The sequence below is a fragment of the Hevea brasiliensis genome, chromosome 10 (genome assembly GCF_030052815.1).
Source record: "Hevea brasiliensis isolate MT/VB/25A 57/8 chromosome 10, ASM3005281v1, whole genome shotgun sequence".
Classification (NCBI taxonomy): Eukaryota; Viridiplantae; Streptophyta; class Magnoliopsida; order Malpighiales; family Euphorbiaceae; genus Hevea; species Hevea brasiliensis.
In genome coordinates this window covers 39878959-39902416 of record NC_079502.1, presented here as the reverse complement: position 1 = coordinate 39902416, position 23458 = coordinate 39878959, and the positions used below count along the sequence as shown (strand labels likewise).

Sequence of the window (23458 nt, the reverse complement as noted above, 5' to 3'; positions counted from 1 at the left end):
TGGGGAAAATGACTAAAGAATATTTGGATGACAATTTTTCCTCTTTTCCATGATTTTTTCTTAGCAAAAAATACACTAGCAAAGATGAAGACCCTTTTCGGTCTCGCATAAATTTACACTCTGTTTTACATTTAAATAGTGTTAAATGTAAACGGCCTATTGGATTTTAATTATTTTATTTAAACTAAAATATTTGACTCATTATGTATACTTATGTGTTGAGTTTCTATTAGTTAAGTGTATCAAGTCATATTGATGACATGGCATCCAGCACTATAAAATAATTTCTCATTATTATGTTATAGATAATTTTTACTATTTTAATTTTAATTAATTTTTATTATATAAAATATATGTGATAAATAAAAATTAAAGCCACATTCATAGATCGTGTAAATTATTAAAATTTAGGGTAATTGCATTTGTATATATTTTATAGTTTCTAGGATTAATAGTATATATATATATATATATATTATTTTTTATATAATATGCTAATACTTAAGAAAATGAAAAGCAAATTATCATAATATTTTAAGGTTATAATTAATTAATATGTAAATTTTTCTATAATTACATATAAAAAAATTATGAGTAAAATATAGTTAAAAAAATAAATTTAATTGATTATTTAAAATTAAAATACTCTCATAATAATGTATCATATAAAAGATTTAATATAAATTTATATATAAAAATAAAAATATGAGATCACAAAACAAAGAAAAACATCCCGCGTCCGCATAAAAACTTGTTGAGTAAAAATATTTAACGATTATAAAATTGAGGGTGGCGTTGTAGTGGACCCTTATATTATCATGTGCAAGTGAAATTTTAAAATTTAAATTATAAAATAAGTAAATATTACATCATAAATTATATATAATTAGGGTTAGTTATTTTTTTAATAATTGAAATTTCATTTTTTAGAAGTGACCCGTATGGGAGGGACCTTCCGAGTTCTGACGGTAGTAAAGGAAAAAAAAATTATAAAAATATTTTTTTATTGGAAAGTAAAGTTCTCGAAAAGTGTCTTTCTAAAAAAAAGTCACTAATTTACCCAATTCCCCCTATTGGGATCACTAAAGAGTAATTAACGGCTGTGCTGAACAGGGGTAGTATTGGAATCCGAAGTTCCCGAAACTGAAGCATTCATTGCTTCCGTGGAATGTTCAGAACGTTTCTCTCTCCCAAATTAGTCGCATCGTAATTTCATCTGACAAAGGAGAGGATTTTGTGGAAGTTGCGTTTTCCGACGAGATGAAGAGCCGAAGAAAGCTTAAAAAATGCCAGATTGTTAAAGAAAAAGATTGCGAAGATTGGTGTTTCGTCTGCAAAGATGGTGGAGACCTAATTCTCTGCGATTTCAAGTTAGTTTTCTCCCTCTTCCTCTTCTTCTTCTTCTTCAAAGCCATTGTTTTTCGTCTGCTACATTGTCTTTTTCTAGCCAATTTCTGGTTGATTTGCGGCGTTTGCTGATTCTTATTCTTACTTTACTCGACAGTGGACCTTCAAGGATTTTTTTTTTTCACTTTATTTTGTTGGCTTTGTGTAAGGGTGTTTTTGTCTTTTTAAATTGTGGCAATGTGGTAAACCGAGCTTATATATTGCATACAAATTAGTGAACTCTGTTCCCTTTTGCGCTAAAATCATGCTGATTAGAATTTTGCATAGACAATAGACATTTCCTATGATTGGATTCTGATAAAGACGATGTGTATCAAGTCTTTACCCTAGTGGTGCAATTGGTTCAATTGATTGGACAATAGAGGACATGACAATTCCATTTTTTTTTTAGACAAATGGGTTCTAGCTCTGTCTTTGTGTTGTTTCTTCCTGTTCTCTCATCTTTTATTCTACAATTTAATTTTATGGATACTCAGCAAAACTTCTTCATTAACGTAAAAGTAAAATTTACCACCATGATTTGTAGAGATATCCATGTAAAAGAGTGCAAGGAGCACTATATTCTTATATATTGAATATACTTAACAATCTCCTTAGTGAAAACCCCCCTTATTAAAAAAAATTACATTCTTTTTTATTGAATATACCTAATAATCTCCCACTGAAAATTCCTTGGTTAAAAAATAATTATTTTATTCTTTCATTAAATACTACAAATTAGAAGACACTATTATTATTATTATTATTATTATTATTATTTTTTTTTTTTATAAAAAGACTTTCTAGTATAGTTTCTATCAATATAATATCTATAAAAGCTTAAAATCTATTTATATAATATATCTAAATCTAAAGACTTAACATTAATCCAGATGATATGCTGATAGGAATATGGAGTATTCTAGAAGAGATAGTTAACATAATGGGTAAGGTTGTTGGAAAGAATTGTCGTGGAAGAATGTAAACGGACAGCTGGCAAAAACAGAACAGAAATTAGTATAAAGAGAGGACTAAGGGGTGAAGGGGAAGAGGTTTTTCTCTGCACGGGAATTCTTTCCAGTGGGCTCTTGGCGGCTTGTTCGTTTGTCTTCTTTAATTTTCTTTGTTATGCGAACTCTGTATTGGAAAGGTTTTAAGATAGAGATACGCTTGTAGTTGAGAGAACCTGATTGTAAGGGCTGTCTACCATTTTCATTTCGATAGAAATTTTCAATCCTTCATTCACAAAATCTGAATTTACATTTCAATATGCTCTTAACTCATCTGTTGGTCTGACCTTCTGGATTCGAACCAGCGTATGTCTAACTACAGCCATTTGTCTAAAATAATTATTTGAAAAATATAATGTTATAAATGTAACAACCTGATTTTTTAAAGAAATTATTATTATTATTATTATTATTCTTATTTCATTTTGTTGATGTTATTATAATTTAAGACCTCATTAAAAATATTATTTTTTAAATTAAATTAAATTAAATTTTAAATCTTGGTTTAATTATTGGATAGAACTAATTGTATTAAATAATTGTATTTTACTATTAGATTTTATACTGTCTTAATTGTTTATTTTATTATTATTATTATTACTTAAGAAAGAACAAAATTTTCTATATTTATTATTATTGTTTTAAAGTATTTTATTTTATTTTAATTTAATACCTTTACCTTTTTTGACAATAAAATTGTTGATGTGGCGTTAATAAATAAAAATTAAATAAAACCTCTGTTAGTTTTTTAACAAAATTAAGTGAATAATTATTATAAAGAATTTGTGAGGATATAAAACTTTATTTGATTCGTCATAAAAATAAATTGAAATAATTATTATAATAAATTGATAGACATAAAAAATTTACATCAAAAAATTTATTGCACTTTTGATAGCGAATGACATGAATCTTTATATATATTATGGGAATTTATAAAGCGGAGATTAATGCCCTGTTTGGATTCATCATGGAGGATAAAGGAAAATAATTAAAGGAAAAAAAAATATATATTTATTTATTTATTTTTCACCATTTATTTTTCCTCTCTTTGTTTGGATAGATAAGTAGAAAATATATGGAGGAAATGTATCAATTACTGTGCACTTCTCTTGCTTTCTTGTTTTCTCTCCAAAATTGAGAGAAAATATCCCGAAGAAAATAATGAATATTTTCCTCCCCACTCCTGTTTTCCCTCTTTTATCCAAAGAAGAAAAAGTGGGTATTTCACTTTATTTTTCCTCTGTTATTTTTTTTCTACACCTTTTTCCATCTATCCAAACAAGGCGTAAATATCAAGTTTTATTTTTGTTGAAATTGATGAGATTCCATTTTAAGAGGGAGTGTTATGGAAAGTTAATTTGGATTTTATATATTCCTATTTAGTTGGTACATTTTATATATTCTTAATTAGTAGATTTTATGTATTTCTAATTAGTGTAGAATTTATATTCCTAATTAAGTCGAGTAATTGTAGGAATCCCTTGATTTTAATAATATAGATTATTAGGTATTAATTGTATTTTCCTATTATAATTAGCTTCCTTTTTTTTATTTTCCTATGTAGGTTTGATTCTTTGTATATAAATAGGAGCCTTGTATATCATTTTTTACCATTACAAAAAATTTCCTCAAATTTCAATTTCTTTCATCATGGTATGAGAGGTTATATTGCTTCAATGTTGGGCCATTTGCAGATGTATTTGTCTGCAAACTTCACACTCCTAATGCTCATGTTTAGGCATGGGGAGCATGTATTGTCCCACATTAATTTGGGACAAGGATCTTGTGTAAATATAAGATTTAGACAAACCTCCTCTCTTTGAGCTAACTTTTAAGATGAAGTTAGCTTCGGTCCATTTTTTCTACTTGGTATTAGAACATTCGATTTATTAAGGTAGGCTTTAGTACTATTCATCAGTACTGTTCACTTGTTTATCAGTACTGTTCATGCACATTGTTTACGGGTACTATTCATAGTACATGGATCTTTTATTTTTTTTGATTTTTTCAACTACTCCTCGTGTGTCGCGCCTCTACCTAGCCCTTATCCTTGACCTGACCACAAGTGAATATGTCTAAAATAATGGATTATTCTAAAGGAATAAATGATATTAAAGAAGTTCAATCCCTAAGATATTTGCTGTCTTAGCTTGAATCTCAATTTTACACAGTTGTCTTTTCCAATTTTGTCAAATCAAATAATGTTTTTCTTGTCAATCTTGATAAATCTTGTTGGTTTATAGATTTTAAAGCAAACAAACATATGACAAGCTCTTTAAATAAATTTTCTACTTATTCCCCATGCTTAAGAAAAAAGAAAGTCTGTATGGTGGAGGCTCCTTTATCGCAATTTCTGGTACAGGTTCTGTTACATGCACTCCCAATATAATTCTTCATGTTTTTAGTTTTCTTTAATCTTTTGTCTATCAGTTCCATTACCCAAGCCCTTAATTGCAAAATTAAATTTTTTTTCTACTCTTGCTTTTTTTAGGATTTGAGAACAGAAAAGTGATTTGCAGCGGTAGGTTGTGAGATGGTCTATGTCTATTAGGTGACAGATGTGATCCCTCAAATCCTGGAGCAAACCAGGCTTTGTTAGGAAAGTCTATGAGTGCTAATGAAGAGATTATCCCATGGCATAGAAGATTAGGATATCCATATTTTTCTGCCCTAGAAAGGTTGTATCATAATTTATTTAAGAATTGCAACCATAGTAATTAAATGTGCACCTTAGGCTCAAGGCTTATCAGGCTCCAATCCTAGCGCCTTATGTGCCTAGGCGTGCGCTTTTATTTCAGGCACAAAGCTCTAGAAAGGCATGCCTTTTTTACTTTCATCTTTAGTGAGCGCTTTCATGGGCAAAAAGCACTACCATTTAAACTTAATATTTTTTTATATATAAGAATCCTATATTGATGCACTAGAAAGTTTTTGAAAATAGTTTCGCTGGTGATAACTAATCATCAAAATCTTATCAAACCAGTACACTCAAGATCGCAAACCTCCTATATTTCCATTTTAACATTATTACTCTATTATTATTATTTTTTTTAAAGAAAATGTTATATCTACACCTATTTCAAGATATATGCTAAAGAAAAAAGGAAAAGCATCATATTTATTTGACTTTTATGGATTTTTTTTTAACTTCCTTTTTTTTTTTAATACTTTTGCGCCTCACTTCACTCAGGCACACGTCTGCGCCTTGTGCTTAGGCTCCAGGACCCCTTATCGCTTTAGCTCCCCTTGAGCCTTTAATAACTATGATTGCAACTTACCTTTACTACTTTGTGATTCTTGTCAATTTGCTGAACACACAAGATAGTCTTACCCTTCCATAAATAATAAAAGTTTGGTTCTTTTTATGACAATTCATTCTGATGTGTGGGGACCTACTCAAATAGTTTCTTTGTTTAATTATAGATGGTTCGTCATTTTTGTTAATTGTGGCACTAGGTTGGCATGGAGAATTTGATAAAAGCAAAAAGTGAAATATTTTATTACTTTCAGCAGTTTCACAAAATGATTTGTACATAGTTTGATGTTAAAATTAAAATTTTAGGAACTGATAATGACACAAAATATGTTAATAGTATTTATCGTGCTTACTTTGATTCAAATGGTGTAGTGCATCAAATTATTTATGTCAATAGTAGTGAATAAAATGAAGTGTCTGAAAGAAAAAATAGACGTGTTATTGGAAGTGGCTCGATCTCTTATATTTACTATGAATCTTCTTGCACCTTATTAAGGGGATACAGTTCTTGCTGCAATATATCTTATTAATAGAGTGCCTTTGAGAACACTAAACTTTAAGAGCCCTTTGGTGTTTTTACAATGTCATAATTCTTATATTGTTCCTTCAAAGATTTTTGAATATGTTTGTTTTGTTCACAAAACAAATGTTGAGAAGTTAGAACCTAGAGCTCTTAAATGTGTGTTTATAGGATACTTTGATACTCAAAAGGGTTATAAGTATTATCATTCTCCTACCAGAAAATATTTTATAAGTATGGATGTTACCTTTAGAGAATATGAGTCTTATTTTCCTGTCAAGCCACCTCTTCTTGGGGGGAGCACAGGGAGAAAGAGGAAGAGGTCATTTTTCATAATTAGGCTATTAGGCTTTAGGGGTAGACTATTAGGCTTGGGTCACACCTTAGTAATGAGCCATCTAACCAGGACCAACTACTTCCTCAAACTGTAGGGAGATTGAATAAATTGTATTTGAGAACTTACATGTGTCAGAATAAGATAGATACAACCATTGAGCTTGATACACCTGATCAACTAGCATCCTTGGAATTAATTTCTGAAGAATATGGTGAGTCTTCTTTAATTCCTGACAATCCTAATTATGTTTTTGATTTTAATTCTAGTTCTACTATTGGTATCAGAGCTCTTGATTTATTAGGGTTTCGGTATTGTTCATGGGATACTCAACTCAACTAAGCCTTTATCCCAAAAATTTATTGGGGTTGGCTATATGGATTCTCTTTCTACACTCTAAACGATTTTGGGTTAAATCCTCGAAAATGTGTAAGGCATTTAGGCCATGTTGTACTACTCTCCTCCAAGTCAGTTTAGGTCTACCCCTTCTTTTCTTTCTATCCTCTAACCCAATTTGCTCTACTTGTCTTACTGGAGCCTCCGTATGTCTACGCTTCACATGACCAAACCATTTCAATCTCCATTTTCTCAACTTATCCTTAATTGGTACTACTCCTATCTTTTCTCTAATACTCTCATTACGGACTTTATCTAGTCTAGTATGATCACTCATCCATCTTAATATTCTGATCTCCGCAACTCTTATCTTAGACACATACGGCTCATTCATTGCCCAATATGAGTACCATATAACGTGGCTGGTCGTATGGCTGTACAGTAAAATTTTTCTTTTAACTTATTGGGAATCTTGCGATCACATAGAACTCCCGTAGCACGTCTCCACTTTAACTATCCGGCTTTAATCCTATGACTAACATTCTCCCTACATCCCCCATCTACTTGAAGGATTGAGCCGAGATGTTTAAAGTGATTACTTTGGGGCAATACCACTCTATCCAAAGTAACTCATTCCCTATCACCAATTCGGCCTTCACTGAACTTGCAATGCTTGTATTCTGTCTTCGTTCTGCTTAACTTAAAACCCTTTGACTCTAGAGTACTTTTCCAAAGCTCTAGTTTTCTATTGACACATTCTCGCGTCTCATCTATCAGATCTATATCATCTGCAAATATCATGCACCAAGGGATACTCTCTTGTATATGTTTCATCAATTCATATAGAACTACTATGAAAAGGTAAGGGCTCACAGCTGAACCTTTGTGTAATCTAACTCAACTCAACTCAACTAAGCCTTTATCCCAAAAATTTAGGGTCGGCTATATGGATTCGCTTTCTCCACTCTAAACGATTTTGGGTTAAATCCTCAGAAATGTGTTTGGTGTAATCTAACTGAGATAGAAAAATCTCGTCTCCCCTCCCATTGTGCGCACAATAGTAGTTCATGGGGTACTATTCATAGGAATAGTTTTGTGGAGATTTTTGGGTTGTCCTGCCACTTTTATGTAGAAAATTTGGTTATTTTGTACTGATTGTAGTTCCTATTTCAAGTATCTTTTAGTTTATGTATTGATTACCATGTCCTTCAGCTATTCCTAGCTGTTGCCCCATTAGAAATTCCCTTGAAGGTTTGTTGAAGTTTGGACAGTCATTGTGTTGCAGCCATATGAGCTCTTTCTTTAAAAAATTAACTGCTATTTTGTTGGTTTCCCTCGTCGGCATTGCCTTCAGAGAGGGAAATTCAACCCTGTGAGTTTCGTTGTGTTGATGTTTCCTTGCTAGCATCGCCTTTGGAGAGGGTTTGTCTTTTTTGTTGGTGCCTTTATGTAGGTGTTTCTGAATTTGCTTGTGAGGGAGTTATTGGCTTCAATAAGAATCTCATCAAGGGAGAGTGTTGGAATCGATGAGATTACATTTTAAGGGGGAGTGTTATGGAAAGTTGATGTGGATTTTTTTAGTTGATATATTTTATATATTCCTAATTAGTAGATTTTATATAATCCTAATTAGTGTAGAATTTATATTCTTAATTAAGTAGATTAATTATAGGAGATTTGAATATAAATATGTAATCTTCTATTTTGTAGAAATAATGAGAATAAAGATGTAACCCTTTAAGATATTTTCCTTCCTATCCCTCTCTTTCTTCCTTCTACTTCTAATTTAATTTGTAAATCGTAACAATTTTGTTATATTTACTTTCTATTCTTACTAAATTTTAAAATTATTGATCTTTTTTTTTTTCTATTTTATATTTTATGCCTCTTCTTTATAATTACCCTATTTATTTTTCTAGATGCAATTGATTATTTTTAATTTTTAATTTTTTTTAAAGTTTTATTCCAACCATGCATATAAAATTTAATGTGTGTGTGTGTGTGTATTCTGTAGAACAAAAAACTATTATTGTCAATTATAATTTTTTTTCTTTTACACTGAACTCTATGATATTAACGTAATATTATTTTTTAGAAAATAGACATTATCATTGATGCATCATGCTAGCACCTGACTATTTTGTTATATAAAAAGCTAAAATACATGCATGTTGCTGGGAAATAATAATAAATTACGTTGATGCTGCTAAAATTTAATGTTAACCAATGATCTAGAATGTAGCATTAATACACCAATTATGTTCATTTGTTTGCATTATTCGCATGTGCATATGTGTGGATTTACCATTATGCATCACAGCATATAATGCTGTCTATATTACCATTATAACTTTTCTCCTTTCTTCAGTGATTGTTTGAAGGTTTATCATCCAGGGTGTGTGGGAAAAGACGATTCCTTTGTAAAGACTGGAGAACACTGGACTTGTGGTAAGTAGCGCAGAATTACATATGATCATAATATGGAATGACATTTAAATCACTTTTATTCAAATCTTTGTTAAGCTTTGTTGTGAAAATATTTTCTCATATTTCTCAAAGAAGGATTACAACATATTTATACAATTGTGATCCTAACTAAGAAGGAAAGTAATCCTATAAATAAGCAAATACATATCTGCAATGCTATAAGTTAGGGATACAAATAAATATACAAAGTTGACATTCCATAACAAGCTTATACAGTTATTGCTTAAGTTTTAGGTGTGCAGCATGCATGTAGGTAATGGCATAGCCACTACCTTATACTTTGTTTCTTTTGTAGAAAATGTTTTCCCATATAAAGTTTTTTTCATGTATTGAAGTGTGGGTTGGATTAGGACGATAAAATTAAGGCCTTGTTTGGTTGTGAAAACATTTTCTGTTTTTATTTTCCAGATTTCTTCTCTATTTCCTAGTTTTCTAATTTTTCTTTTTCCAAATTGAAGATTGCAAAAATGAAGAACATGTTCAATTTTCCATTTCCATTTTCATTGAATAAGAATATATTTTTTTAACAAAGTATTAGTTACGTACAAACATATAAACAATTTCATGTTATAGTCACACACACACACACACCCACACACCCACACATATATATATATTTGTAATTTAAACATATATTTTAATTTGAAAACTGCCATAAATAATAATTATAGTAAAACTATTTAGAGTAATATTTTAGGATAAATTTTGACAACTGTCCCTGAACTTATCTAATATAACATTATAGTCATTCAACTTAAAAATGTAACATAAAACCCCTTCAACTTTTAAATTTTGCACAGTAAAATCACTCTAACCTCTAATTATCGATTTTTCAGTTAGACGCTGACCTGAATAGTTTTAGCATAGAGTTTAATCAATATTTTTCTTTTCTCTCTCAAGTTATGTGTAAATTGAATCATTTTTCTCACTGCAAACAGAATGATTTTTCAGGTGTAGAGAGAATAATTTTACAATTTGAATAAGAGAGGAGAGAGAAATGTTGACTAAGAGCTATGTGATAGCTGTTCACATAGTTCTCTGATTTTACTGTGCAAAATTTGAAAATTTAGGGGGTTTTATGTTACGTTTTAAAGTGTAAGGACTGCAATGTTACAATCATATAAGTTCAAGGATAGTTATTGAAATTTACCCTAATATTTTAAACAATAAAAAATATATATTAATTTGCTAGTTGTTGGGAAAAAATGAAGAATAGCATTAGTTAAGCTTGATATTTTAATTTGAAAACTTATTTGGCTTACTTTTTTTTGTTTTAAAATTTTATTGAACTCCATGTTTCATTATAAAAAAAATAAAATAAAATAAAAAGGGCTGCTGGGATGCAGTGAGGTGTAATTGAAATGATTACTAACCAATGAGATGGCATTGCTAGTTGAAAATAAATATGAACATTATATATATATATATAATAAAAATGAGCCTGATATAAAGTTGAAAAAAGACCTTTTTTTTTTTGCTGCGGCTCACAATGCCGAGAAAATGGAAATTCTTTGTTTTCCACTTTAATTTGTAATTCTTTATTGTAAAGGAAAATATAGAAAACAACATAAAGTAGTTTTTCAAAGACTAGAGGAAATTTTGGAAAACTTGAAAAGTTGAATTATAATTCTCTATTTATAAACTTTTAACAACTAAACATCAAACACCATTTTCTAGGCTTTTTGGAATAATTGCTTGAAAGCAGACCTTGTTTTCCACAACTAAACAAGGCCTAAACTATTTTTATCAAAAATGGCTATATTTTGGAAAATTGGAAATAATTTTTAGACTTTTATAAATCCACAACAAAGATAGAACAACTATATGATAATTGTGTAGGCACATAATCACTTGTCCACTGACCACTGCAATACTGGGCAGTGATTGCCAAAATTAAGCCTTTAAATTTTTTCCTTATTAAAATAAGAAGAAAAAATATGCTGTCCTTGTAGGTTCAAACCGTTCTCATATTCTTGTTCATTGAAGGAGAACTATTTTTTCCCTAATATATTCCAAATGCCAGAATTTTTGGTGTTACTGTTACCACCAAACAATGGAAAGTACTTTATTTTCTCAAATGGAAAACATATTTTGCATGGGCAAGTCATTTTCAGTGAAAAAATGGCGCCTTAATTTCTTATTTGTTTTCTGGATTCCTTTCACAGTAGAATGTGCCATTGTACTTGAAGTTGATATATTTAAATATTTCAGATCGGCATTCTTGTTTAATATGCCATAAATCTCCAAAATTCTATTGCTACTGCTGTCCTAATGCCATATGTGGGCAATGCGTCATTGCTGCTGAGTTTGCTCCTGTTAGAGGGAAGAAAGGACTATGCAGTGAGTGTTTGGAGCTTGTATTGCTTGTTGAAGATAAGGAGGATTTGGAAATTGATGGGGTATGTATATTGTTCTGTAAGTGCTGTAGACATATTTGAATTCTCTGTTGCTTCATTTTTCTAATTAATAGGATGCAGTTGTTACAAAGTGTAACTTTTTCTAATGCCTTGTGCTGGCTTTTAAAAGAGTCCAATACATGAACATAACTAGTGGCAGCTCTTGACTTATCCCATGATACTCTGTATAGAATATGATTTTTTGAATTGGTAATAATGAGAAGGGAAAAAAGTATATTAGGACAGTGTATGATTTTGTCAATTGGTGACAATGAAAAGGGGAAAAAATATATTATCTTAGCTGCTTGTTCTATCAGTGGATCATTTAATTGTTCAGTTTTGGAAAGACAAGAATACACAACTACACGAGTTGTTTCACTATAGCATTACTTTGAAGGTAGGATTATGAGAAAGAAGGAAATGGACTGGAGTTATTTATCTTATTGCATAAAGTGCATGCACCTGAGTTTAACATAACCATTGTCATTGGCACTATCATTGGCCTGCATAATTATTTGTTTATAGTTTTCTCTTTAGAAGAAAAGTAGTAGGGATGTGATGCATTCTTGTTTTCCTGTGTGGCAACATCTACATTTCTCCCCTTTATTCTTATACCATTTATTATATTTAAAGTAATTAGTCAGACAAGTGCTCTAAAAGTTGATTGAAAAAATATTTAATTTAGATGCTGAAGAGATTTTATAAAAATTGGCTTGATAAGCCTTAGCTATCCTTGGAAATAATTTGGCAAACCTTGACCAAATTTTCTCACTAGGGAATTCAGAAATTTGAATAAATTGAAGCTTCTTTGTTTATTGCCAACATAAAGTCTTAATCTATTGTCTCCAAATTAAATTTGTGTTGTGCAGACCAGCGAATGAAAAGGAAAGAGAAATTTATGATAAATGTAGCCTAAAATCAAATTTAAATCAAATAGGGACTTTAGGTTCCATTAAGAATGCTAAAATATTAATAGCATCTCTTCTTTGTTTTTACTTGATAAAGTTTCTTTTATTATTATTATTATTATTATTATTATTATTATTTTTTTTTTTTTTTGGTTGGAGTGGATGCAGACATAGGATGATTCTTTCTTTTTCACTGTATCATTGTTAATTTGCAGGGCAAGATAGACTTAGGAGATCGAGACACATATGAATGCCTGTTCTTGGAATATTGGGATATCATAAAAGAAGATGAGGGCTTGAGTTTGGATGATGTCTATACAGCAGATGCCAGGTTGAAGAAGGGTCAGCATTCTAATTATAGCTTCAAGTCAAAAACGATTGGCAAAGGCAAAAAAGATAATATATTGATATTGTCTGATAGTGATCTGGATGATACTCAAGAGTTTGAAAGAACCGTAAAAGGCAAGAGGTCCAAGGCACTGGAATTTATGGGATGGGGATCGAAGCCTCTTATTGAGTTTCTTAGCTCTCTTGGTAAAGATACAACAAAAGAGTTATCACAATATGATGTTCATTCAATTATTTGTGAATATATTCAAGGAAAAAGACTTTTTGATCCCAGAAAGAGGAAGAGGATCCTTTGTGATGAAAGGCTTTATTCGGTTTTTAGGAGGAGATCTATGAATAAGAATAAACTGTATAATCTTCTAGAAGCTCATTTTGTTGTGAACTTAGACCTATCAGATGAAGATGAAAAATTGGATGAAGCTGAAGGCTTTTCCCATAAAAAAACTGAAAAGAACCTGGTAATTCACAAGAAGCAGAGAACTGTGAGTTCTAATGGAAACTTGCAAGAGTTGGAAGTAGATCCTAGCGTCCGAGAAAGCTGTTTTGCATCTATTGTTCCGGACAATATAAGACTTGTCTACTTAAGAAAAAGTTTAGTGGAGGAGCTGTTAAAAGATCCTGAAAGTTTTGAACGTAAGGTAGTCGGAAGTTTTGTGAGAGTCAAAAATGACCCAAGAGACTGTGTGCTGAGAAATTCTCACCAGCTTTTGCAAGTAACAGGTAGGAAATTCAACTAGGCCTTTCGACCTACTAGAGCATTTAATTATTATGGTAAAAGTGGGTAGTGGCTTATATTTTGGTTTTAATTGTTTATTTATTTTTTCCCAATTGCATAAAGCTGAAACATGATCTTTAGTAGTGGCAATTTGCTTTCAATTGATTGCCATTCTTTTGGTTCTCTTAATATTTCTTATTCTTGCATTTTTTTTTGACGACAATGCTTTCTCTTCCCTTTCTTTTGTTATTTTATCCTCTCAGGGATAAAGAAAATCTCAACAACTGGTGAAAATAATGGCGACATTGTTCTAAGGGTTTCCAATTTTCCAACAGATGTTTGCATTTACATGTTGTCGGATTCTGACTTCTGTGAGGTAGCCAAAATCTTCCCATCATAAGGATGCTAAACTCATTGATTTATAAATGCTAAACACGCTATAAGAATGCTAAACTGTTTTGCAGCTTTTCCATTTTAGGAATATTAATAGTTAAATGTGATTTGATGCACCATGACAAATAAAAATTATTAGACTTGTCCTTCTCAAAAAGAAAAAGAAAAAGATTATTTATTAGTCTCCCTTATACTAGTTTGGATGATGTGTAAATCTTGTTTGTAGTCTTTGTTGAGTACAATGTAGTACCTCTCTTAGGTAGCTCATATTGCACTTGAGGTTCAAGACGCAGTGCCTCAACCCACCAAAGGAGGGTGACATCACTCAGGCGTGTGCCTGGACAATTTTCCTTTTGTATTTATTTTTTTTAAATGTCTTTAATCCTATCTTTGCCGTTGATTCAACCTCATATGTGAGCTTATCATGTTCTCATCCACACCAACTTAAAATAAAAGAACATAAAGAAAGAGATAGATCCAATATCACTAATCCCTAACCAACATGCAACTGCACAAACCACCCAAGACTCAGGTGGGTAACTTTCTCTCGTGTTCTTTTTTCCCCCGCACTTTTCTTCTTACTGGGTTTCCTTCTGTTCTCGAGTAGCTCCCCCACCCTTCTTGATCCTTTTTGTTTTGGCCTAATCATCTTTTATTTCCTCAGCTTTGCAACTTTGTTTTAATTGTATCCTATACTTTTAATTTTATCAATTTAGTTCCTAGTTACTTCTTGTGTTTCAATTGTATCCAATAGGGCTAGGTTGTGTACAAATACTGATGTGGTACTCGTGCACTTTGGATATGAATAAAAATTATTGACTTAAATTATAGAGGCCCTTCTAAGTGCTTAGAGCCACAAAAAGTTGGTTTGGAGGCCTTTTTTGTAATTTCATGAGAAAGGAGAATTTGGCAGTACACCACTGTTTGATAGCTCTTAGGGCTCAAGTGGCACTTATTTCAAGTCAACTAGTTATTTTGATTTCTTTCATAGTCCCACATAAGCAATTGTGCTTTAGATCCACCTGATGCAATTGGAATAAAATCTGCAATTTATAAACTAAATTGATAAGATTAATCGCGTGGTATAGAATAAAGAAAAAAAAAACTCAAATTTCATGGTATTTTAGATCTTACCCATTTTTTTGTCTCCTTCCTTTCTTCTTTGTTATAGACAGCTCAGTGCCCCTTTCTATCCCTTTTTCTTTTTTTATTTTTTATTTTGTTTCAGCCCCTGCTTCTCTCAATCCCCTTTTCTTCACTCTCAGATGCCTATTTTCAGTCTCCTTTTCTTTGTTTTTGAATATTTTTACCTCTTTTTGAAAATGCTTTTGTTTTTTTCTCCTTTGTCTTTACTCCATGCTTTTGCCTTTTGTTATTAGATGTTTTCATTGTTGCTTAATATTTTAGCTTGCATGTTTCTTAGTTTGACAGCATGAATTGCAAATAGGGAGAAAAAGGTTCTTTTAAGTCTACAATTAGGCAGTAAACTTATTTTAATTATACAATTGGGGAAAAATGAAAGGAAAAAGAACTAGGATGTATGTGTATGAATAGTATTATGATCTGTATTTTTATTAATTTCTTTTTCTACATTTGTTTCTGTTGTGAATTATGTGAACTGTTGTGCTGGATTTCAAAAGCATCAGTGCTAGAACTCTAAATGTTTTATGTTATTAATGAAGGATAGAATTTTCTTATTTTATTTGTTTTACACTTCATGGTGCCCTTTGGCGCCTTGCTTCTAGGCTCTAGGATCCCTTTGCTCCTCAATGTTTAATCTTTTGAAGCACTTGGCTATTCCACATTAAGCAGTAAGTCTCAATGTCTCATGTTTTACATACTAGATCCTGGCAGTACTGATTCATTGTGTTGAGCTCACTATGATCTATGAAGCAATATATAATGTTGCCCATTCAAGGTTTAAAATCAGTCATGGTAACAGTAAAAGTTGTAGTTGCAGTTGCAGTATTGAGATGTCACAGTCAGAAAGTGTAATGATCATGGTGATGTTATTTTAATTTAAGGATAATTTACAATCAAGTGGGAGACATACAGAGTTGCTCAAACTATAGGGGAATTAAACTCATGAGCCATACTATGAAGTTGTGGGAGAGAGTTGTGGAGCATCGACTACGTCATGATACTTCTATCTCTCTCAATCAATTTGGTTTCATGCCCGGTCGTTCAACTATGGAAGCGATCTTTCTCATTAGAAGCTTGATGGAGAAATATAGAGATGTGAAGAAAGATCTACACATGGTTTTTATTGATTTGGAGAAGGCTTATGATAGTGTTCCAAGAGAGGTCTTATGGAATGTGTTAGAACAAAAGAGGGTATCTATTAGGTACATACAAGTATTGAAAGATATGTATGAAGGAGCAACTACTATTGTGCGCATAGTGGGAGGGGACACAAGAGATTTTCCGATCTCAATTGGATTACACCAAGGATCAGCCATAAGCCCTTACCTTTTTACATTAGTTTTAGATGAACTGACGAAACATATACAAGAGAGTATTCCTTGGTGCATGATGTTTGCGGATGATATTGTTCTGATAGATGAGACACGAAAAGGAGTCAATAGGAAGCTAGAACTTTGGAGAAGTACTCTAGAGTCAAAGGGTTTTAAGTTAAGTAGAACGAAGACAGAATACATGCATTGCAAGTTCAGTGAAGGTCAAACTGGTGATAGGGAAGGAGTTAGTTTGAATGGAGTGGTACTGTTACAAAGTAATTACTTTAAATATCTAGGCTCAGTCCTTCAAGTAGATGGGGGATGTGAGGAGGATGTTAGTCATAGGATTAAAGCCGGATGGTTGAAGTGGAGATGTGCCACGGGAGTTTTATGTGATCGTAAGATTCCCAATAAATTAAGAGGAAAATTTTACCGTACAGCCATACGACCGGCTATGTTATATGGTAGTGAGTGTTGGGCACTGAAAAAGTCGTATGCATCTAAGTTAAGAGTTGCAGAGATGAGAATGTTAAGGTGGATGAGTGGCCATACTAGACTAGATAAAGTCCGTAATAAAAGTATTAGAGAAAAGGTAGGAGTGGTGCCAATTGAAGATAAGTTGAGAGAAGGGAGATTAAGGTGGTTTGGTCATGTGAAGCGTAGACATACGGAGGCTCCAGTTAGACAAGTAGAGCACATTAGGTTAGAGGATAGAAAGAAAAAAAGAGGTAGACCTAAATTGACTTGGAGGAGAGTAGTACAACATGATTTAGAAGTATTACACATTTCTGAATATTTAACCCAAAATCGTTCAGAGTGGAAAAAGCGAATCCATATAGCCGACCCCATATGGCTCATGAGTTTAATTCCTCTATAGTTTGAGCAACTCTGTATGTCTCCCTTATTTTTAAAAATAGGTACTAAAATACTCATCCTCTATTCATCAGGCATTTTCTTTGAGTTTAGAATATGCTATGCTCTTTATGAATATGTAAATTTTAGTTGTCTACTGTTAAGGTTTCTATATCTCACTAATTCCTAATTTTTTGGAAATATGCAGATAGGAATTTTCATGAGTCCAATTTCCATTATGTTGTTCCATTAGTTTTTATTTTTTCTAATTTGCCTTTATTTTTAATTTATTTATGGTCTTAGTTTGGGTTTTCCTTGTTAAAAGTAGTAAATTTTTATTTGCATTTTTTGCTGTTTACTGGTTTATTGCCAATGACGATTAGAACTATTAAGTCTCCTAATTTTAAGAATTTCAGAAGTTCATGAGCTTGATGGAAGTTGTGAAGAATATAACAGTACAAATCATATATATATATATATATATATATATATATATATATATATATATATATATATATATCATTATTAGTGCTTTATAACATATATTCTTTTTCCCCTATATTTGTATTTTGTTCCCTTAACATGTGTTACGTGCTATCAGAGGGGTGAGCATTTCTTTTCCAATTGAATCAAAAATCAAAATCCTAGATCATTGTTGAATAGAGTCAAAAAGAAAGTAATTGGGAATTGTTGATGCTATGCTGGAACAGTGTTGACTTCATGCTGACGTGAAACTAATGTCAACAACTAACTAAAAAAATCTACATGGTTAGACTTGGGATTAAGGTTTTCTAAAATTCATTGTTTTGAGAGAAGGATGGGATTGATTTAATGTTGTCATGAATTATACTTGAAAGAAATAAAGAAGAAGATGATTTGTGGAATAGCTAGATTAATTTTGTCAAGCTGTGTGATATATTTATATATAATTATTGATAAGATATACATGATTATAGGGATTGATTCAATGGTATATACATGATTAATGATATCTGTATTCTAACTCTGCCCCTTAGTTGGAGCGTAGATATTGCATGCTTCTGGCTTGTTACAAATATACCCAATCCTAATCCTTCAGAAAGATTTAGTAAGAACGTCTGGTTGTTCGAACTGATAAAATAAGTAGTAATACATCTAAACTCGATCTTTTGTCTAATAAATTGAAAGTCAATCTCTATGTGCTTTGTCCTTTCTTGAAACATAGGATTAGAAGCGATATGTTGTGCAACTTAGTTGTCACAAATCAGCTTCATCGGTTCATCACCTAGACATTTTAACTCCTGGAGAAGCTGTTTTTAACCATATAAGCTCTCACATGTAGCCAAATTCATAGCTTGATACTTTGCTTTTGCACTTGATCTAGCCACAACATCCTTCTTTTTACTTTTTTGGGATATGAAATTCTCTCCAATTAAAATACAATGCCCTGAAGTAGACCGTCTATCTGAAGGAGATCCTGCCCAGTCTGCATTAGAATATCCTGCAATCTATGTATCCCTTGTTTTTATACATAGGCCTTGCCTCGGGGCTCCTTTGATATATTTAAGAATCCAAATTACTGCATTCTAGTGGCTATCACAAGGAGCTGGCTAACCACACTTACTGCAAAAAAAATATCTGGTTGAGTTATTGTAATGTAATTCAACTTACCAACAAGTCTTCGATATATCCAGGAATAAGCTTAACATTCGGGTCCATGGGAGTATCAACAGGTTTGTAGTCTAGCAAGCCAGTTTCTTTTAATATATCCAATGCATATTTCCTTTGTGAAATAACAATACCACTGTTAGACTCGGCCATCTCAATGCATAGGAAATATTTCAGCTTTCCCAAATCTTTGGTTTGGAAATGACTGGATTGATGTTGTTTGAATTGGGCAATGCCTTCATGATCGTCACCTGTTATGACAATATCATCAACATAAACTATTAAATAATATGCTTACCATGAGAAGAATGTGTTATGTGCCCTTGAATAAGATCTCGTCACTTCTTGTTGTACTTGGAAATCTTATGAGGAAACTGATTTGCCCTTATTCACGTTCCTGCTTTTTCTTGAAGAACGTGTTGTGAACACTAGTCGAGGGCTCGTTAGAGAGAACCCTTTAATCTCATAAGACAAGTTTGAATAAAATGTTGCTATTCATATTCAATCCTCTTTTATAGAGAGGTTATATTCCAAAAAAACAAAACTTTTAAAAATTACATCATAACTACAAATTAAAATTTAAAATTCTGAAAACTTGAATTAAGGCTTGAAATGCAGATTCTGGAGTAGGTCCCTTGATAGTAGCTCCCTTAATATCAGCTTCCCTTGATCAAGGGTCCTTTGATAGCAGCTCCCTTGATGACAACAATCAAATTTAATCCTCAAGCTGATCTGCTAACTCATTTTCCCTCCTTGTGGCTGCATTCTTGTTGCTCTGGCGTCGACCATAAAATCTGCCCACAAAGGCATCCATAACATTACTCCCTTGCTGTGGAAAAAGCTTGTCCTTAAGCTTAAAGTCTGGATAGACTTCTCGAAAGTCATATAACGATTCCCAAGTGGCATCGTTTGGAGATAAACCAGACCAATGCACTAAAACTTCCCAAATACCTTTGTTTAATTGAGATCGCAACACTTTTTTAGGAGATGGAATGACTTCACCATCGACCATAGGAGGTAAAATTGGAATAACAAGTGGAGTGCCCTTAAGTTCCCGCAATAAAAAAAAGGTGAAAAACATCTTGAATTTTACTATTAGAAGGTAATTCCATTGGTAGGCAACAGAACCCACCGCTCGTAATATTTTAAATGGACCATGGAACGGAGGGGCAAGTTTAGAGGGGCATTTACCAATAACTGAATGTTGTTGATAAGGTTGGAGACATAACCAAACAAATGAACCAGGAGAAAAAGATAAATCACAATGTCCCCAATCATAAAACTCCTTCGTACAATGAAGGCGTATATCTACTAAAATAGAGTCTCGGTCCATTAAGGCTTGGTCGACAACATCTACATGGGAAGAACCTAATAAGATAAAAGGCTTGGAGGCTCTCTACCATAAACCATATGGGAAGGAGAAGTGCTGAGAGAGGAATGAAACGATGTGTTATAGCAATATTCTGCCCATGGCAGCCAATCCACCGATTTTCGTGGACGATCCCTAACAAAGCAACGAAGATACATCTCAATAGTGCGGTTAACGCCTTTCATTTGTCCATATGATTAGGGGATGATAGGCTGATGAAAAGGTGAGCTTTGTTTCGTATAAGCGGAAGAGCTCTCTCAAAAAATGACTAGTAAAAACTGAATATCGATCGCAAACTGTTATGGAAAGTCAATCACTATGTTATGGAAAGTCAATCACTATATTATTTCTCTGTATATTCTGTATTCTGTATTCCTATTTAGGATTTCTTCCTAATTAGTAGAATACAATTATAGGAATCAATTGTATATATATAATTGTATATATATACCCATGTACAGGTTAATTGAAATCAATGAGAATCATCTCTTTCTACGTGGTATCAGAGCGGGTCATCAATCTAGGGTGGCTATTTGTTCTCACTACTTAGATCAGGACAGACCTTGGCCGCCGACTGGCCGTTTCAACCCTGATCAACATCGCCGGCGTCGCCTCAACCCCCTCATTCCACCACTGTGTGCTGTTGCCTGATCCAGTATACCATTAAAAGACTTCTGAGGTTTGGCTCTCAGATCCTATTTCGGTATTTGCTTGATTTGTGATTTTGGGTTATTTTGCTGCTATAAGCACTTTGGATTAGCGTTTCGGTTAGTTTTCTTTCTCTCAACAAATGGCAGACAATAAGAATGTTATTTCTGATGTGATTCCGGTGATGACTAAGATCACGGAACACAAACTTAATAGTTCGAATTACCTGAAGTGGAGTAAGACTGTTAGGGTCTATTTGCGTAGCATTAATAAGGATGATCACCTTACTAAAGATTCACCCACTGATGATACACGACAAACTTGGCTAAGGGAGGATGCTCGGTTGTTTTTGCAGCTTCGGAACTCGATTCATAGTGAGGTAATTAGTTTAATTAATCACTGTGAATTTGTTAAGGAATTGATAGATTACTTAGATTTTCTGTATTCTGGTAAAGGGAATATCTCCCATATTTATGATGTTTGTAAGGCATTCTACCGTGCTGAGAAAGAGGATAAGTCTCTCACGGCTTATTTTATGAATTTTAAACGGGTATATGAGGAACTTAATGTATTGTTGCCTTTTAGTCCTGATGTGAAAGTCTAGCAGGCCCAACGGGAGCAACTGGCTGTTATGAGTTTTCTTGTAGGCCTTCTTTCAGAGTATGAGACTGCTAAATCTCAGATTCTCTCCAGTTCTGAGATTTCCTCTTTGCATGAAACGTTCACACGGGTCCTTCGTACAGAGAGTATTCAATCTTCACAGCCTGCCAATAGTGCTCTTATTAGCCGTAATCCAAATGGACAACAGGGTAATAGAAGAGGAAGTAGAGGAGGAATTACAGGCAACAGAAGTAATCAGCGTAATGGAGAAGCTAGTTATAATCAGGACTCAAGAGGAGTCATTTGTTATTATTGCCATGAGCCTGGCCATACAAAATATAATTGTCCGCAACTTCAGAGGAAAAATCAGCGATCATAGATGGCAAATATGACAGCAGAGAATTCTACAGTATCTTCCTCTGAGAAAACTTTTTTGGTATCTGCAGAGGATTTTGCATAATTTTCTCAGTATCAGGCATCTCTAAAGCCTATCAGTTTCTCTGTCACTGTGATCGCTGAGTCAGGTAAATTCACTACATGCCTTGTGTCTTCTTCATCCAAATGGGTTATTGATTCTGGTGCGACAGATCACATGACAGGTAATTCTAGTATTCTATCTGCTTTTCAGTCTAATCTCACTTCCTCTACTGTTACTTTAGCTGATGGTTCTACTTCTTGTGTCATGGGTTCTGGAATTGCGAACCCGACTTCGTCAATTTCTTTGTCTTCTGTTTTGTGTCTACCAAAATTCTCTTTTAATCTACTTTCTGTTAGTAAACTTACTGCATCAGTAAATTGTTCTGCTTTCCTTTTTCCCGACTGTTTGTTTCGTGATCTTACGACGGCGCATTATTGGTAGAGGACGCTAGTCAGGTGGTCTCTACATTCTGGAAAATCATGTACCGCAGTCGTTTGTTTGCTCCAGTACCTTAACACCTCTTGAAGCTCATTGTAGATTGGGTCATCCTTCTTTGTCTACCATGAAGAAGCTGTGTCCTCAATTTCAGTCTTTATCAGTACTAGAATGTGAGTCGTGTCAGTTTGCAAAACATCATCATTTGCCTTCTATGTCTAGAGTCAATAAACGGGCTTCATCCCCTTTTGAGTTAGTTCATTCTGATGTTTGGGGTCCGTTCTGTTACATCTAAAACTGGATTTCGTTATTTTGTTACTTTTATTGATGATTACTCTCGTGTTACCTGGTTATATTTAATGAAGAATCGTTCTGAGTTTTTTTCTATCTTTTGTGCCTTTTGTAATGAAATCAGAACTCAATTTAATATTTCTGTGCGCATATTAAGAAGTGACAATGCCAAAGAATACTTTTCAGCACAATTTCAGTCTTATATGACACAAAATGGCATTCTTCATCAGTCTTCCTATGTGGATATCCCATCCCAAAATGGCGTGGCCGAAAGAAAAAATCGTCATCTTCTTGAGGTAACTCGTGCTCTTCTTTTTCAGATGAAAGTACCTAAACACTTTTGGGCGGATGCAGTTTCTACGGCATGTTTTTTTGATCAATCGTATGCCGTCTTCTGTCCTTAATGGGGATATTCCTTATACTACTTTGTTTCCTACAAAATCTTTGTTCCCTATTGAACCCCGTATTTTTTTTTGTACTTGTTTTGTGCGTGATGTTCGTCCACAGGTTATTAAATTGGATCCAAAATCTCTGAAATGTGTCTTCCTTGGGTACTCCCGGCTCCAAGGGTACCGTTGTTTCTCTCATACTCTTAATCGTTATCTTGTTTCTGCAGATGTCATATTTTTTGAGTCCACTCTATTTTTTCC

The 23458-nt window shown here is 32.9% G+C and overlaps 1 protein-coding gene across 2 annotated transcripts in view; it reads left to right on the top strand.

Moving 5' to 3' along the window:
- The first annotated feature begins 1107 nt into the window (after positions 1–1107).
- The window catches only part of LOC110665988 (uncharacterized protein At5g08430), a 63418-nt gene continuing 41067 nt past the window's right edge, over positions 1108–23458 (top strand). For both annotated transcript variants that reach the window (XR_009140797.1, XM_058129259.1), the window contains exons 1-5: positions 1108–1370; positions 9214–9293; positions 11544–11731; positions 12852–13704; positions 13963–14075. Coding sequence is in view for 1 of the 2 variants with exons in the window: in XM_058129259.1 (XP_057985242.1) it covers positions 1261–1370; positions 9214–9293; positions 11544–11731; positions 12852–13704; positions 13963–14075 (1344 nt within the window). In the remaining variant the exon portion in view is untranslated. The remainder of the gene's footprint in view (positions 1371–9213; positions 9294–11543; positions 11732–12851; positions 13705–13962; positions 14076–23458) is intronic.